This window comes from Nelusetta ayraudi, unplaced genomic scaffold, assembly GCF_046127955.1.
Source record: "Nelusetta ayraudi isolate G7.1 ecotype Tasmania unplaced genomic scaffold, CSIRO-AGI_Nayr_v1 ptg000135l, whole genome shotgun sequence".
NCBI lineage: Eukaryota > Metazoa > Chordata > Actinopteri > Tetraodontiformes > Monacanthidae > Nelusetta > Nelusetta ayraudi.
In genome coordinates this window covers 11,558,216-11,573,453 of record NW_027466185.1, presented here as the reverse complement: position 1 = coordinate 11,573,453, position 15,238 = coordinate 11,558,216, and the positions used below count along the sequence as shown (strand labels likewise).

The 15,238-nt window shown below is 43.3% G+C and overlaps 3 protein-coding genes across 5 annotated transcripts; all 3 read left to right on the top strand.

The window, feature by feature from the left end:
• The first annotated feature begins 840 nt into the window (after nucleotides 1-840).
• On the top strand, nucleotides 841-4,676 carry LOC142877379 (uncharacterized). 2 transcript variants are annotated; one of them, XM_076011979.1, is made up of 3 exons: nucleotides 841-947; nucleotides 1,579-1,645; nucleotides 1,747-4,676. In XM_076011979.1, the coding sequence occupies exons 2-3, from the start codon at nucleotides 1,585-1,587 to the stop codon at nucleotides 4,353-4,355; spliced, it is 2,670 nt and encodes an 889-aa protein (XP_075868094.1). In that variant the 5' UTR covers nucleotides 841-947; nucleotides 1,579-1,584; the 3' UTR covers nucleotides 4,356-4,676. The 2 variants fall into 2 exon arrangements, with proteins under 2 accessions (XP_075868094.1, XP_075868093.1); XM_076011978.1 differs by lacking the exon at nucleotides 841-947 and adding an exon at nucleotides 954-1,251.
• Nucleotides 4,677-5,187: 511 nt separating this feature from the next.
• slc52a2 (solute carrier family 52 member 2) lies at nucleotides 5,188-8,987 on the top strand. Its single transcript, XM_076012004.1, has 4 exons — nucleotides 5,188-5,448; nucleotides 6,260-7,115; nucleotides 7,260-7,383; nucleotides 7,734-8,987. Exons 1-4 carry the CDS (start codon nucleotides 5,319-5,321, stop codon nucleotides 7,944-7,946), a joined length of 1,323 nt encoding a protein of 440 aa, XP_075868119.1. The 5' UTR covers nucleotides 5,188-5,318; the 3' UTR covers nucleotides 7,947-8,987.
• Nucleotides 8,988-10,044: 1,057 nt separating this feature from the next.
• slc52a3-2a (solute carrier family 52 member 3-2a) lies at nucleotides 10,045-13,746 on the top strand. Of its 2 annotated transcripts, none has more exons than XM_076011989.1 (4): nucleotides 10,045-10,197; nucleotides 11,215-12,248; nucleotides 12,519-12,642; nucleotides 12,760-13,746. In XM_076011989.1, the coding sequence occupies exons 2-4, from the start codon at nucleotides 11,230-11,232 to the stop codon at nucleotides 12,964-12,966; spliced, it is 1,350 nt and encodes a 449-aa protein (XP_075868104.1). In that variant the 5' UTR covers nucleotides 10,045-10,197; nucleotides 11,215-11,229; the 3' UTR covers nucleotides 12,967-13,746. The 2 variants fall into 2 exon arrangements, with proteins under 2 accessions (XP_075868104.1, XP_075868105.1); XM_076011990.1 differs by having other exon boundaries at nucleotides 10,050-10,197; nucleotides 11,218-12,248.
• Nucleotides 13,747-15,238: the final 1,492 nt, after the last annotated feature.

Below are 15,238 nucleotides of genomic sequence, written 5' to 3'. Positions count from 1 at the left end.
GGACTCCAGAAGAACTCATAACTCAAAGATGACGCAATAACAGAAACGTCAGAATACTGACTTTATTAGCTCTGTGGCAAAGTGACTGTTCAATCAAAAGGCCCCTTTATCCGTTTGAGATCGTTGCCATAGTTTCCTCAATACAGTATGTGATGTCAAAGCTAAACCCAGATCCTAACCAGATTAGCAAATAGGGACAATAATTTACTCTTACCATGGTATATTTTCAGGTTTTCAGTCCTTTTTTATTTTATTTTAGCGCTTACATTTTTAATCATACATACCTTAGTTCTGCTTTTTCCTTCCCCTCGATAACAACACTATATCCATCTTTCATTGTTGAATAGCCAAAACTCTTTCCTGTGTCAAGGTATCTCCTCTATTGTACCACTCAGTCTAATGGTGCATCTCTACCTACTGTGTCACAAACCTTTCTCCAGTATCCCAGCTATCCCTTCAAGTTCAGGGCAAAGGCTTGAGTGACTCCAGATCATGTTTTTCTAATTTACAGGTAAAATGGGAAACGTTACTGACCACTTATAAATACATTTGCAAGTTTGGCATGACCTATATCAAAAGCAAAATAGTTGCAAACAATTTAAGAATTAAACATAAACGTGATAATACAACATTTGTCAATGCTTTATGAAACCGTTTAATTTTAGTGACCAAATAAATACAAAAATGAGTGCAATTTTTCCTGACAAATGTCGAACGAACAAGCAAAAAATATCATAGACATAAACAAGTGATAATCCAACTTTGTAACGTTTTACAACTCAACTCAATTCCGTTGCAGGAACGAGGAACAGCGACGGCGCCGCCCTCACTTTTCGGATTGGTTGTGAGCGAGCCGAGGGCCGACTTCCTGTTCAACCCTCCAATCATTGAGCCGCTTACTGTTTACGTTGTGTGAAGTTGTGGAACGCTCGGGATTGTAGAAGCTGGTAAGGACTCGATCAAAACAACCTAACGCACATTTTGTTTCTGTCATTCTGACACACTTGAGAAAAATACAAATTGGGTGACGGGGTCCCTTATTCTCTGGGCTCATTATTGACGAGATATCTGCACTTAGTGTGCAGTACAAATGTTTAGCAAGGTGCTCAGACGGCTAGCAGAAAGGCAACACAGCAAGCTAGCATTTGCATTCACGTGTGTTAGTGTCTGCTCGAATCTTGGACCAGTAATCAAACCAGTGTGATCATTTTAGGTTATAATACAAATTGATAAAATCTGCTCAGGTGGCAGGTAAATGGGATCTTTTCATATGTTCAACCATTACATCCACTTTAGCAGCAATTATAGTGTGTTTTGAATGGCCGAGCCTATTGTTGGTAGATCTCTTTTCTCCTTTTCTCCGTCTAGTATTAGGTTACAGTGTAAGGCGTACAGTATAGATCCTGTTTACGTAATATGCAGTTGGGTAGATAATGTGTGAAAACTGACTCAATCAAAGTCAAGGAATATTTGCACCCTCAACTGTTCATATCACCGGGTTCTTTTTATTTTATAACTGAGGGCGTTATAACTGCTCATGCACGTGTTTGTTATTAATGATCTCTCTCTCTGTTAAAGCACATAATGGAGGAGTACGGAGACTACTCTCTCCTTGGCAAAGCAACTGTAACAGAAAATAATCTGAGTAAGTAAATAAATGTTATTGTTGGATTTATTGTATCTTTCTGAACTGTTCTGTTCATCGGCTGACCTTATTATTTTTTATGTATATATTTTTCCTCCCAGGAGATGACTCCTATTGGAAGCTAACTGCAGACTTCATTGGTCCTCAGTCAGGTGAAGATTTGGACCTTGACAATATTCCATGCAAGAACAGAATTTTAATTCAAGTGGGACTTTTGAAAGAGGACAATAGTTTCCCATGGGTTGCCATTCTGGATTGGCTGAAGAAAATCTTCCCCCGTCATCACTCAGCTGACTTTCGGCGTTTGATTGAACGGGGCATTGTGACAACATTAAGTCTGGGACCAGATGCAAGGCGGACCTTCCTGGAATCAGAGGTCAACTTTAGTTTTGTTGGCCCGATATGTGACAGTATTGGCGTCGAGCGAGAACATCTTCTAGAGCTGAGGGATTTTACAGAGCAGGCACAGTCCATTGAGGTGACAAATGGTTTGATTCTCGAGTTGATCAACTTCGTTGCCAGGGAGAAAATTGCCCCAGTCATTTTGGTTACTTGGCTGAAAAACTTTAATCCAGATTTCTGTAAGAGTGGAAATGTTCAAAAGGCATATCAGAATCTCAGAAGGAAGATTAAACGGTTCAAAATGGCTTACCGCAATTCTGAAACAAGAAGCCACAGGAGAAATGCAGCAATGGAGAATCTTCTTCAGAGTCCATTTGAGCTGGTGAATCCTAAAAAAAAACTTGTAGTGAAGAAGCGCATGAAAAGAGAGCATAGCAGCCTGTATGATAAAGTCACTGTCAAGGAAGAATGCGAGAGCTTTGAAATCCCAAAAGGCGAGGGGTCCGAGGTCCTTTCTAGGGGTGAAAAGGAAGGCATAAACAAGCTCCATGCATACAAAAGTTCAGAGAGAACCTCAGATAAAAAAGGAGAATCCCTCACCCTGCTTGACATCGCAATCTTGTCCGTTAAAAAGATGTCCAGTATGTATGGTGGGAACACTGCCGCGCAGGAAGAAAGCAAGAAAGTTTCCCTGGATCTCCTGAGAAATCAGTACATTCTCACATGCAAGGAGAATCCAGCCATGGCAGACTTTGACAAGAAGCTCGCCTCATTTAGTGAGGACATCACTCTTGCCCCCCCCGTGGACTTCTTGATCTACAACTCCCGGTTCCTCGTCGATATGCACAACGCAATCGAACAGCAGATTATAAATTCCGAGAAGGAAATAATGTTCTCAACCAGTGAGAAGCTGGGTCGTGACAAGCTGCCCAAGTTCAGGAACTTTGTCAGCTTGTCAGAGAGCGCCACTTCACGCTTCATTCACATGGCTTTCGAAATCCTTAGTGCACGGACTCCCGGTGCACCAAATTACAGGAAGCACTGGGTGGCTTTCTGTGAGGAAAAGAAGAATCCCTCCAGACTTGCACTGAATCACTCAGACCGATTCAATAGCTACTTTGAAGCAGCAGCAGGCCTTGTGCACCATCACAAAGAGATTGCGCTCTTCTTCTCTGATTTGCTGGCGATGGATAATGATGAATGCCCAAATGTCATTTTGGAGAGTGTTGCTGCTGACGCCTGTGATCCAATAATACAGAGCTTTGTTTGTGTTCTGGCTATTGTTTACTGCAAGATTCTGGGTCCTTACTGGCAGCTGCTGACCAGTGGGGGAGAATACTCGATGTTTAGCAAGTATTTACTGTGTCTCTACCAAAAGTTCCTGGACTGGAGCAAAGATCCGTCCACACTGCTGGAACCTGAAGAGGATACAAATGTTTTCATGCAGTTCCCGCTGCAAGAAAAGGCCTTTCATGGGGTTTTTCAATACTGCGGTGTGTGGCACACAAACAGGGACCTAATCAGAGCTTGCTTAAAGAGGATGGTAAAGCTGATTGCCGCCGTCACAGATGACCACCTCAAGGACTTCCTGCCGGGTGGACAACTGTGTCAGGTGCCTTCGCCGGATCTGAGTTTACAATTAGTTAGCTGCACCTTCTCCGTTTTAATGGCGGATTATCCTTTCGGTAACACGCACTCGTACGAGATTAAAAAACGTGAAAAGAGGAGGAAATTGTTGGGAAGCTCCACTGAGGATGACGACAGGTCTAATTCTTCTGGCAGCACAGACGAGTCTTACACGTGGTGTGCTGAACAGAGTCCACAGCCTAAGAGGCCTAACAGAGGTGAACATCTAAAGGCTGAAAAGGAATACAAAGAGGAGGAGGAGGAAGAGAACATGGACAGGGACTACATAATTGCGACAGTCAACAGAAATGGAGGGCCCTGCAAAACACAGCAGGATTTGGACAAAATGCTGGTGCGCTTTGACGGGAAATCTCGAAAAGAGAAGCGGGAGGCAATCCGCTGTGAGATCCTATACCAGAAAATGGTTCTGAACAACTCAGACCCAAACTTGGATCAAGCGTTACTTAAAAGCACAGATATGCTAAAAAAGCTGAAGCTGGCACTTCCACGTGTTAAGCCCGGGTTCTCTCTTGTTTGGGCTCCACGGAAGACAAAACCCAAGGTCATACTGCAGTCGCCGATAGAAGCTGCACCGGCAGATGCTCCACCGGCAGACGTTGCACTGGCGGACACTGCACTGGCAGAAGTTGCACCGCCAGACGCTGCACTGGCAGAAGTGGCACAGGCAGATGTTGCACTGGCAGATGCTGCGGCTGGTCAGAGTGAAAGCAGTCACATATGAAAGTCGTCAGTGCTTCTTGGACTTTTGTGCACTACAAAATACTTGGGATGGTAGCAGCAAAGAATTGGGTTAGCATGTGATTTTGCCATATGAATCCATGCCACAATATTGACACAGTGGCACTGTCATTTGTTCTCCATTTCTTATGCAAGAGATTAATAAATGATTTGTGAGTGGTTTATAACTTTTATACAGTTTGTATGCAGTAAATGTATCTTTTTTATGTATACAACAGCACCAATTTCGCCCTGCTTTCAGTATTCACTGCTGACTCCTAAAGAAAGTGTCACCAGCAAAATAAAGTTGTTCCACTAATGTTGATTATCTGTATAATGAGTACATTGGATGCTAGTAGTAGTAGTAGTAGTAGTAGTAGTGTGTGTGTGTGTGTGTGTGTGTGTGTGTGTGTGTGTGTGTGTGTGTGTGTGTGTGTGTGTGTGTGTGTGTGTGTGTGTTATGAATATTGTTTGCCTGATTCTAATAAATGATGTTTTGTAGCGACTACTGACGAAATCAATAGTTTCTATTTTCAGCACGAGTGGTGCGTTCATGTAATCTGAAATGTCATTGTCCTAAATATACGACTAGTTGCTATGGTATGAATTAATAAATCACTAACGTGGATCTGGTAAGTTGTAGGAATCCCCTTCCTCGCCATTAGGTTTCATGTAGGTGTACTGTACGTTAAGGGCAGATCGCTATTTTTCTTTTTTGTTTGTATTGGAGAAACGCACTGTGTGATGTTTAAAGTGTTAGGACCGTCCGTGTTCACGTATCACGGCGCGCGCGAGATGTATTGACTTTGTCTCAGAAACTTACGAGGGAACCCGAATGCAACTGGAGGGGCGGGATTTGCGTAAGCGTCCTCCATTCTTCACGTTCGGCGGCGTGGGGACAGCTGTTAGATCCGAAGCAAGTTTAAACGGATCCCTGGCGCCTCTTCCGTTCTCGCCGACTAAAACGATGGTCCCGGACTGGTGGAGAAGCCCGGTGGTGACCCACGGCTTGATATCCCTGTTCGCAATGGGCTCCTGGATTTCTGTCAACAGTCTGTGGCTGGAGCTGCCGGTGGTTGTGAATGTGTTGCCAGAAGGTCAGTGGTGCAAATTCAACAGATAGCATCTGCCCTTTAAACTCTTTACATGGCACCTCGACTAGAAATTTTGGGACAGTAGTTTACTTCTGTTTAATATCTAGTGCTGTCTAAAAGGGGGGAATGTGGCCCAAAGCAGCGATTTCAACTGAGGCTAAAAGTCTTCATACTAGCTAGCGACCCTCACACACTGGAAACACTCCTGCATGTTTGCTGGTTAACGTGCTCGTCCAGTTCCTCATTCTCCTCATTACTTTGTATTTATTTAAATTATTAAAGGGCATTTTAGTGCTCAGCGAAATGAACTCCACTGTACTTAAAATGTACACTTAACAAAATAAAAATTAAATGTCTGAACCAATCGTTATCGAAAGAAGCAGTAAACTAATTATCTAATGTCAATATTAACGTAATAAGGCCTCAGTCAGATCAATCACAATCCCACATCAGTTATCTGTTTAAACGTCTTATTAAATGTCTATTAATGACCCGTCCTGTCTTAACAGCGTATAATATCAGTGTGAGCTGTCCTACATAAAGCCAGTGTACTATCTGTATAACCTAAAATGGTTTGCCACCAATTGTTTTGTTTTTTAATCTAAAAGACTCTTCCTGTTTTTTCTTAAAACAAAGATAATGCTAATAACATGATAATATATAAATAACATGGTCAAGATTTCAGCATGCCTGATGCCACATCAGAGAGAGAGAAAAAAGATATGTTGTATCTTGATTTGAGTGTTTTAAACACAAGTGACTGTTGATTATTTGCAATAGGTAGCATGTGTGTTTTTCTTCTCTTCTACTTTAGGATGGAACCTGCCTGCCTATCTGTCGGTACTCATAGCATTTGGGAACCTCGGTCCAATAGCCGTGACCATCACGCACCACTTTGCTCCAGGACGTTTGAACGAGCGCCTCGTCATTCACTGCATCCAGGTGTTGGCGGTGATTGCGTCCGCTCTTCTTGCCTTCCTCTGGTCCCACCAAGTCACAATAGCCGGGGAGCCAAGGTCACTGGTGTTCTTGCTTCTCACCTTTGTGTTGTCCTTTGTCTGCTGCACGTCCAACGTCACCTTCCTGCCTTTCATGTTTTGTTACCCCCCTGAGTACATCCGAACTTTCTTCATCGGTCAGGGCCTGAGCGCTCTTTTCCCTTGCGTTGTGGCTTTAGCACAAGGTGTGGGCAAGCTGGAGTGTAAAAATGTCACCGGCACCATAACACCGGAACATCTGAAGGAGAAATTCCCCGTGCAGAACTTCTTTTGGTTCTTGTGCGTCATGCTGTCCATCTCGGCCTTGAGTTTTTGGGCTTTGACGCAAAGGCCGACGAGGCCAAACGAGGACACGACCCAGCAGGAGTCCGAGGAAGAAGCGGGCAGCAAGCGCAAAGAGGAAACGCACCCCCTGCAGAACGGTGACACGCCGGTGTCTGAGGAGCAGGGGCCCATGGAGGAGCAGCCGCCCGCTCCACCGTTTTGGACACGGATGAACATCTACCTGCTCTTGCTGCTCGCCGTCTCCAACGCTCTCACCAACGGGGTGCTGCCGTCCGTGCAGAGTTTCTCCTGCTTGCCGTACGGCACCGTGGCCTTCCACTTGTCAGTGGTCCTCGGCAACATCGCAAATCCACTGGCCTGCTTCCTGGCTATGTTCCTATTGCTGAGGTGAGAGAACACGAGTCGTGGAGACCATCTTTTAGCAAAAATGTATTCATTTCTAGGACTTTAGAGTCAAACCTTGAATAACAGGCGGGAAAAATACTGGCTGTTTGTTTTGATTATTCCTTCTTTTTTTTCAACTCATTCCAGGTCCTCTGCTGGACTGGGCGTCCTCTCTGTGGGGGGAGGAGTTTTTGCTGCATATCTCATGGCGTTGGCAGCTCTCAGTCCCTGCCCTCCACTCCTGGGACATTCTGCTGGTGTGCCATTAGTGGTGAGCACCAATACACACGAACTGCAAGAGCTAGACACTGCACCTGGAGTTTGCCCTCATGTCACACGCTATCAGTCGAAACTGATAACTTGTGGATAGCTGTTATTATTATCCCAGGCCACCACCATATGATGATGATGATGATGATGATGATGATGATGATGATCATTATTATTATTATTCTTAACAACAATATAATAACAATAATAATAGTAATAATACTCTCATTCAAACAACATCTCAAAGATGTGTCAGTACCCCATGTGACATCACAAAGGGACAATTTCCAGATGAAAGCATTTCAGCACATTTTTCAGCTCCCAATTTGAGCCTTTTTGTGCCCCCTACAGGTCATCTCGTGCATTGTTTTCACCGGCGTCTTCTCCTATTTGAAGGTGGTCATCAGCACTCTGCTTCACGAAGCCGGTCACAAAGCCCTGCTGTGGTGCGGCATCTCCATCCAGGCGGGCTCGCTTATCGGCGCTCTCACCATGTTCCCTCTGGTCAACGTCTACCATGTGTTCACCCCGGCTCAAGACTGCAGGAATAACTGCCCCAGCTAGTAGTTTTAGGTGCAGATTTGTTTGACTTTTTTGACACTTGAATGTTTCAAGGGAACAACTTTATCATCCCTGTGTCCCAGGGTTCATGTTGTTGTTGTTGTTGTTTTTTTTTTTGAAGCACTACATGTCATCCAATGGGACGCTCTCATGGCACAGAGTAAGTCTGTGTAAGTAAAAAACATTCCCAACATAAGGGGAGTATTGTGCTGCTGCCCTTTGGCTGGTGGGTGGGGAGGTTATGTGTGTATGATGCAGTAACACCACGTGTGGTCGGTTTGAACTTTCACAAAGAATCTCTGTAACTCATGCGGTTTGTGCCTGTGGACAAACTGCCTCTGATGGATCATTTCTCACTGCATCTGACCTCGTGACAACTCATTAACTCAGGGACTCGTTGGCTAACTCATTCATCCTGAAGTTACTGCAAACAAACCGGGAAGTAGCATTCGCTGATTCAATGACAATATTGTTGCTGTGTCTGAAAAATGTTCAGGTATTGGAAAACACAGGCTGATTCTTGTTTTATGCAGAACATTTGTTTTATTTACTCGTCATTTTGGATTTGTATTTATTCCAAGTATGTCGTTTGGTTAACTTGAGGGAACAGTGTGGCCTTCTGGTACTGTTGATTAGCTTTTGTTGACAAGTACTTGTGCCATGTCATAAAAAAAAACAGTCCTATTGTTTAACTTTGGCTTTTTCATCTTTTTTTTTCAGGTACCTAACATGAGTAACAGTGGTTGCAGTGCTGCTCTGCTGAATAAGAATATAAAAAAAGTTATTAAGGTTTACATAGGAACAACCTCAGCTAGTTGCCTTAAATTTATGCTGCCTTTATAAATGACTAAATAATGTGTTTATTTGTCTGCTGATTGTTTTTTGTTTTTTTTTGTTTTTTTTATCACTAATGATTAAATGAAAATAATGGTTCTAAAATATTTTTCCAATATGGACGTTTTGTGTTGACACTATATTGTTCTGCCTCGGAGCAGAGAACATGTGACATGAACTGGCAGAACAATAAAGATTTTGTTGCAAAAGCCCTCAAGCTTCTTTTGAAATTTTGCAGATTTTTGTATGATTGTGGAGCTTGGAGGATAAACAACAGTATATCTATCAGTGCAAAAGAAAAGACCAGAACAAATAATTTTGAGTGATTGTTTATCTTCACTTCTAGATTTTCAGGGATGACTAACTTTTATAAATAGGATTGTGAAGGATATAAATGAGTTCCTGGATCAAAAATTAACCAATCTCTAATCAGTTCTTAGGGAATTTAACATAATAAAGAGCAACTGAACTTTGATTAACAAGGGATATATTCAAGGGAAAGGTGCAATTTTCAAGTTATATTTATTACATGTTAATACACAATTTAAGGGAAAATGTAAATTTGAGTTTTTGCTACTAGCAAAACCACCATTGTGCCGGCTAAGCTACCAAGTCAAGGCAAAATTCACAAACTGAACGAAGGCGGTCACAGACAGATGTGATTTTCTGAAATGGGAACTCAGGCTAAAAAAAGCAACTGATCCCTCTCAGAATACCAACTGATTTTCACATGCGTCCATCCTAATTGTGTACAGGAACAGGAATTTCAAGCAAAAACAAGGTTTTATCGGGATCAAATACAATCCACATCATATCCCACATCCCACCGCTCCTGGTTTCAATTCTACTTCCACACACTCCCCTGCACTGAAGTGGCTTTGGTTGCTTTACAAGAGGCTAACGTCGTAGTGCACATTCTCCCTTTATTAATCTCTGAACCATTTGCAAGGATTCCACTGCAAAAAAAAACACAAGCCAACGGCCTCAATGCGAATCAGTTAATGGTGTTATTTCCATTTCCTAACTGCAGCTACGTTGTTCAGCAGCAATAAACCAATGAGATTTGTCATTATGTAACTTTTAGGAAACAGTCATTTTCACCTCTGCTCCCATGATCCCCTTAAGCAGAACTGAGGAATTCTGGAGAGCCTTTGCATTGCACTGATTCAGAAGCCCCTTCAGGCTGCAGCGAGTCACGTGATGTTCAGCGATGACCGGAAAAACATCTTCACACTGGAGGTATTTAAGGCTGAGACAATGATGAGTTAACCAAGCGTGTTACGGTTGACCACATGTTCTCACACCCACTCAGCCCAAAGGAGAGTTAAACCCCCTGATGCGCACACACAATTAACTGCACAGGACGTTGGCTTCTTTCTCCCTGCAGAAAACTCCAACTTCTCTCTCTGTCGAACAGCATGTGAGTATCTGCACAACGGCAGCCAGCCAACCAAATCAGTTTCAATATCTAACACTTTAATGACTTTAATTCAGATTTTTTTTTTTTAAATATTAAATATTTCGATTTTTTTAAATAACAAATGTTTGCTGCTAGGATGTTTTATATGAATCATGTGTATTCCCTTTTAGTGCTGATTAACTACAGTAAGGTTTTCTAATTTTATTTAAAGGAAATTCTTGAAAATTGTGATTTTTAGAATGGTGGTCAGGCTTTCAGATCAAACAATCTCCTTGTATGTCCTGAGAGCTGTGCAAGGACTTCCTTGAATTATTCTCTGATCTTGTAACGGATCAAAGACTCCAGTGCTTGCTGTTTCCTTCATAAATAAACAATGCTGCACTTGGTTGTTTCCTTAAGTTATGTAATAACTACCCGTACAGCAGGTGGTCACAGTTTATTTTTCCATAGGCTTGGCACTTCAAAGCAGCTTTAATCTAAACTATTACTATTTCATTAAACAAGCTTTATCAACACATTTTTTTAAACTAAACTGTTGCTTAGCTTCAATAATGAAGTCAATAATCCAAAACAAATTTAAGCACGATATTAAGCAATGTCTTTGCCAACCCTTCCTGATGGCCCAACATTCATCTATGATATCGAGTGCACTGTAGTTCTTTTATCTGCCGTCTACTCCTTTTTTAAAAACAATAATCATCACGATTGATTGGTTTTGTTTGCTGAAACAATGTTTTTCAGCTGAGGGATGACAAATCAAATTTCCATTTGGTTTCAAAGCATCAAAAAACAATGAGTGCATTGATTTTGTGAAGACATGTTTTATTAACTTTTGCAGCAATGCACCACTAGAGGGCACCGGAGGTTATGTTATGGTACTTTAGGAATTAAGGGCCAAGGCAGCAAAAAGAACAAAAATGGCAGCAGTTTTAAATGAAGACTGTAAAACCTGTTGTGCAGCAAATCAAACTTTAAACTTTACTCATCTGACTGACCGACAACTGTGACTCTCAACAGCAGCAGCCGTCCAACATGTCGCTGCTCACCCACCTGCTGGCGTGCCTGTTCGGGATGGGCTCCTGGATCTCCATCAATGGCCTCTGGGTGGAGCTGCCTCTCATCGTGCCCCAGATCCCTGAGGGCTGGTACCTGCCCTCCTACCTCTCCGTCCTCATCCAGATGGCCAACGTGGGGCCCCTCTTCGTCACTCTGATGCACCGCTTCCGACCGGGCGCCCTCAACGAGGCGGCCGTCATCTACGCCATCGTGGGTCTGGGCACCGCGGCCAGTTTCCTGCTGGCTTTCTTCTGGAGGGAGACGGCGTTCGTGGCTGGTGCCCCGCGCAGCGTCGCCCTCCTCCTCTTGACCTTCTTCCTCTCCGCCGTCGATTGCACGTCCTCTGTCACCTTCCTGCCCTTCATGATGCGCCTGAAGCCCCAGTACCTCACCACCTACTATATCGGGGAGGGCGTGAGTGGCCTGCTGCCCGCCATTGTGGCCATCATCCAGGGGGTTGGGGTGGTCCGCTGCATAAACGCCACCCAGCCTGTGAACCAGAGCCTCCCCTGGAACTCCTCCGACAGCACCGGGACCTCCAGCCTGCAGGCGGAGTATCAGCCCGCCAACTTCTCCGCCGAGGTGTTTTTCTTCTTCCTAAGCGCCATGATGCTGGTGTGCCTGGTGGCTTTCCTGCTGCTCAACTATCACCCGTCTGTCGACCGGGAGCCTCCCAATGGTGGCTACACCAACGGGGTGAATAAGAAGTCCAAGAAAAGCCAAAAGTGGTCCGAGCAGAAGCCCATGGTGGACCTCTGCAGGCCACCGAGCGAGAAGAGCAGCAGCTCCTTCGGCTCAGGCACCTACTGCTGGACGCAGGTGTTTTACATCTTCGCCATCCTGGGTTGGGTGAACGCGTTGACCAACGTGGTGCTTCCCTCCATCCAGTCGTACTCATGCTTGCCGTACGGGAACAACGCCTACCACTTATCAGCCACCCTGGCTGCTGTTTCCAACCCTCTGGCCTGCTTCATCGCCATGATCTTGCCCATAAGGTCAGTGTGCCTGGAAATAGTGAATACACAACATGAAAAAACACATTTAACAATCCCAAATTGGTTTTCTAAAATAGAGTTTTCTACAAGGGCCAAGGGCAGGGGAAGTTATTCTGTTTTTTGTTCTCACTGAAATTGTTTGCACTGGTTTTTGTTTTTGGTGGTAAGTGACTGCGGTTGCAACCATCAATGCAACAATGGTGTTCATTTTCTTTATATTTTAAACATCAGTAAATCCAATCCTATTCAAATCAACGTGTCCCCTCACAGGTCTCTGCTGCTGATGGGGTTTCTCACACTGATTGGCACTGGGGTTGGAGTTTATATCATGGCCATGGCAGTTCTGAGTCCCTGTCCACTGCTGGTGAATGAAGCCTCGGGTGGCGTCATCATGGTGAGTATCACCGTCGTTGTTTGTTTGTTTTTAAATTCAACTTCAATGTTAAAAATCAAAAATGAAGAAAACACAGATATTGGAAGAGGTTGCGACTCACCTCTACCTGGTCCACAGGTGCTGTGCTGGATCCTCTTCGTTCTCACTCTGTCCTATGTGAAGGTGATCATCGGCGTGATCTTGCGCGACGAGGGCCACAGCGCCCTCGTGTGGTGTGGCGCCGTGGTGCAGCTGGGCTCCTTGCTGGGGGCCGTGACCATGTTTCCGGTGGTCAGTGTTTACAGCCTCTTCTCGTCAGGCGACCCGTGCAACACGAGTTGTTAAAAATCCCGCTCTGTCTGCGTCGATGGAGAAGTTTCATTTATATGTGCAAATATGCTTAAATTTTTTGTTTGATTTTAAATGTCTGCAAAGAAGATATTTAGTAGCAACTAATATAAGACGTTGTTAATATTGATTCCTCTTCTCCAGTTAATCTTATATTTTAAATCATTAACTATCCATAATTTATCCAAGGTCCATTGTGTGAACTGCTGTGGACACGTGCTGGTGCATTCTTTATGTAAATATATCCACCTTTATGTAAATATATTTTCAAATCAATGTGCTGCTTATACATACCTTTAAAATGTTACACTTTTTTTATTATTATTATTTTACTTTACAGGATCTCACTTTGACACTGTGACTTAACCACCACCCTTTATTTTATGTACTTTTTATGATTATGGCTATACACACAAACACGCGCGCGCGCACGCACACACTCACACACAAAAAATAATAATAATATTTTTATTCTATTTATATTTTGAAAGTATTCGTGAGGAATGTTGCATGAAATATACATTTTTTTTAATTTTTTTTTTTTAAAACAAAAAAAACAAAACTCAAATCAAGACTAAGTTGTACAGAGACAAGTTTAGTCCAAATTGTTTATTGTATGATTTAGCATTTTACAAAACAGCAGAACAATAGTGCAATTGTTTTCTACTTTTTGATGTTGACTGTAAACAACTGGACCACACAAACTGGTCACACACAAATCTTGTAAAAGTTGCTTCAATAACATGTCAAATAAATGCAGTGAAATCCAGAGGAGAATCTTTACACGCTGGAATCTTTTTATTTTCCTGGCCTCAGCTTCTGTCCCCACACGTGGCAGTCGGGGCTCTTATTCATGAGGTTTTAAATGAAATTCCACAAAGTGCAAATTGAACATTATTTGCATTTTCCCCATCACCTGTCTAATTTGTGTACTATGTCAACAGCAGCCCATCATATTTTCCACATAAATCAAATTGCTGCGTTTGTTCACCTCTTAGTGAGCAGGGTCGGGGGAGGTCAACGGAGATCAGGCACCTTCCCTTAGTGCTTGAAACAGTCAAACAACCTGCCCTTAGAGAAGAGGTGATAGACCGGGTGTGCGACACTTGCTGCAGACAGGAAACCCACACTAAAGGGAATAATGTAAAGCTCTTTCACCTCTCTACCCACATGTATTCCTACTCTGATGAGTACAGAAATGGTACCATAACACAACAAAACAATGTACAATGTGGCAACAACAGTTTTTTGGGCTTTCTTCATTCCTGGGTGCAACTTGCTGTTCCCTACTCTGGATTTTCTGAGTGCCCTTGCGATGCTGATGTTGCTGTGCACCACCGACATTGTCAAGGACACCATCCATATGAGTGGGAATGTGTCCAGCAGTCCAAACCCGGAATAGACCTGAGTGATTTTAAAGAATATGCTTATGAAGGCAATGGTGAGCGAGATGATCCACACTGCCGCAGCACACATCTCCCTGAACTTGTATTGCTTGAGCTTCCGGTAAGACGTGGGGTAAATCACAGCCACGTACCTCTCCACGGAGATGAAGGCCAAGTTCAATGGGCCTCCAGTTTGGGTATACACAAATATAAACCTCAGCACAATTTCTTGTATCCTGGGCAGCAAATACATGAGAAGGAGGTGAATAGTGCACATCCAGTGGTGCACGTTGTAGAAGATGCCCAGGTTCAAGTTGAGGATGTCGATGGACTTGCTGGAGGTGCTGGTGACCCACAGCATTTTGGCCATGACCGGCTGTCCCACCACAACGGTGAGGACGTCGACCACCGTTAAACCCAAAAGGTTGACTGGCAGCGAGGTGTCTTTGTAAGAGATATTGATGGGAAAGAAATCCATCTTCCAGAAGTTGAGTTCAAGCAACTTGAGGGAGAGAAAGAGAAAGAATGGAGCCCAATGGATAAAGTATCTATCTATCTATCTATCTATCTATCTATCTATCTATCTATTGAAATACAAATGCAATATTAATCTACATAAATCTTGATAATAAAAATATTGATGCTTGATAATAAAAAAATTTCAGAGGAATCAAAGAACAAGAACAATCATAGTTAAAATGGCATCTCACAGCAAAGTGAAATCAGATCAAAAGCGTTCATCTCTAAGCAAACCAACACTCACCAGGTGTCTCCAGCTGTTTCTTGGGTCTGTCAAGCTGAACAGTGACGACTGTGATAGAGTGGAGGAAAATACACCTCATTTACCTGAAGAGGTGTTTTAGGTCAAAGGTAAAAAACAACAA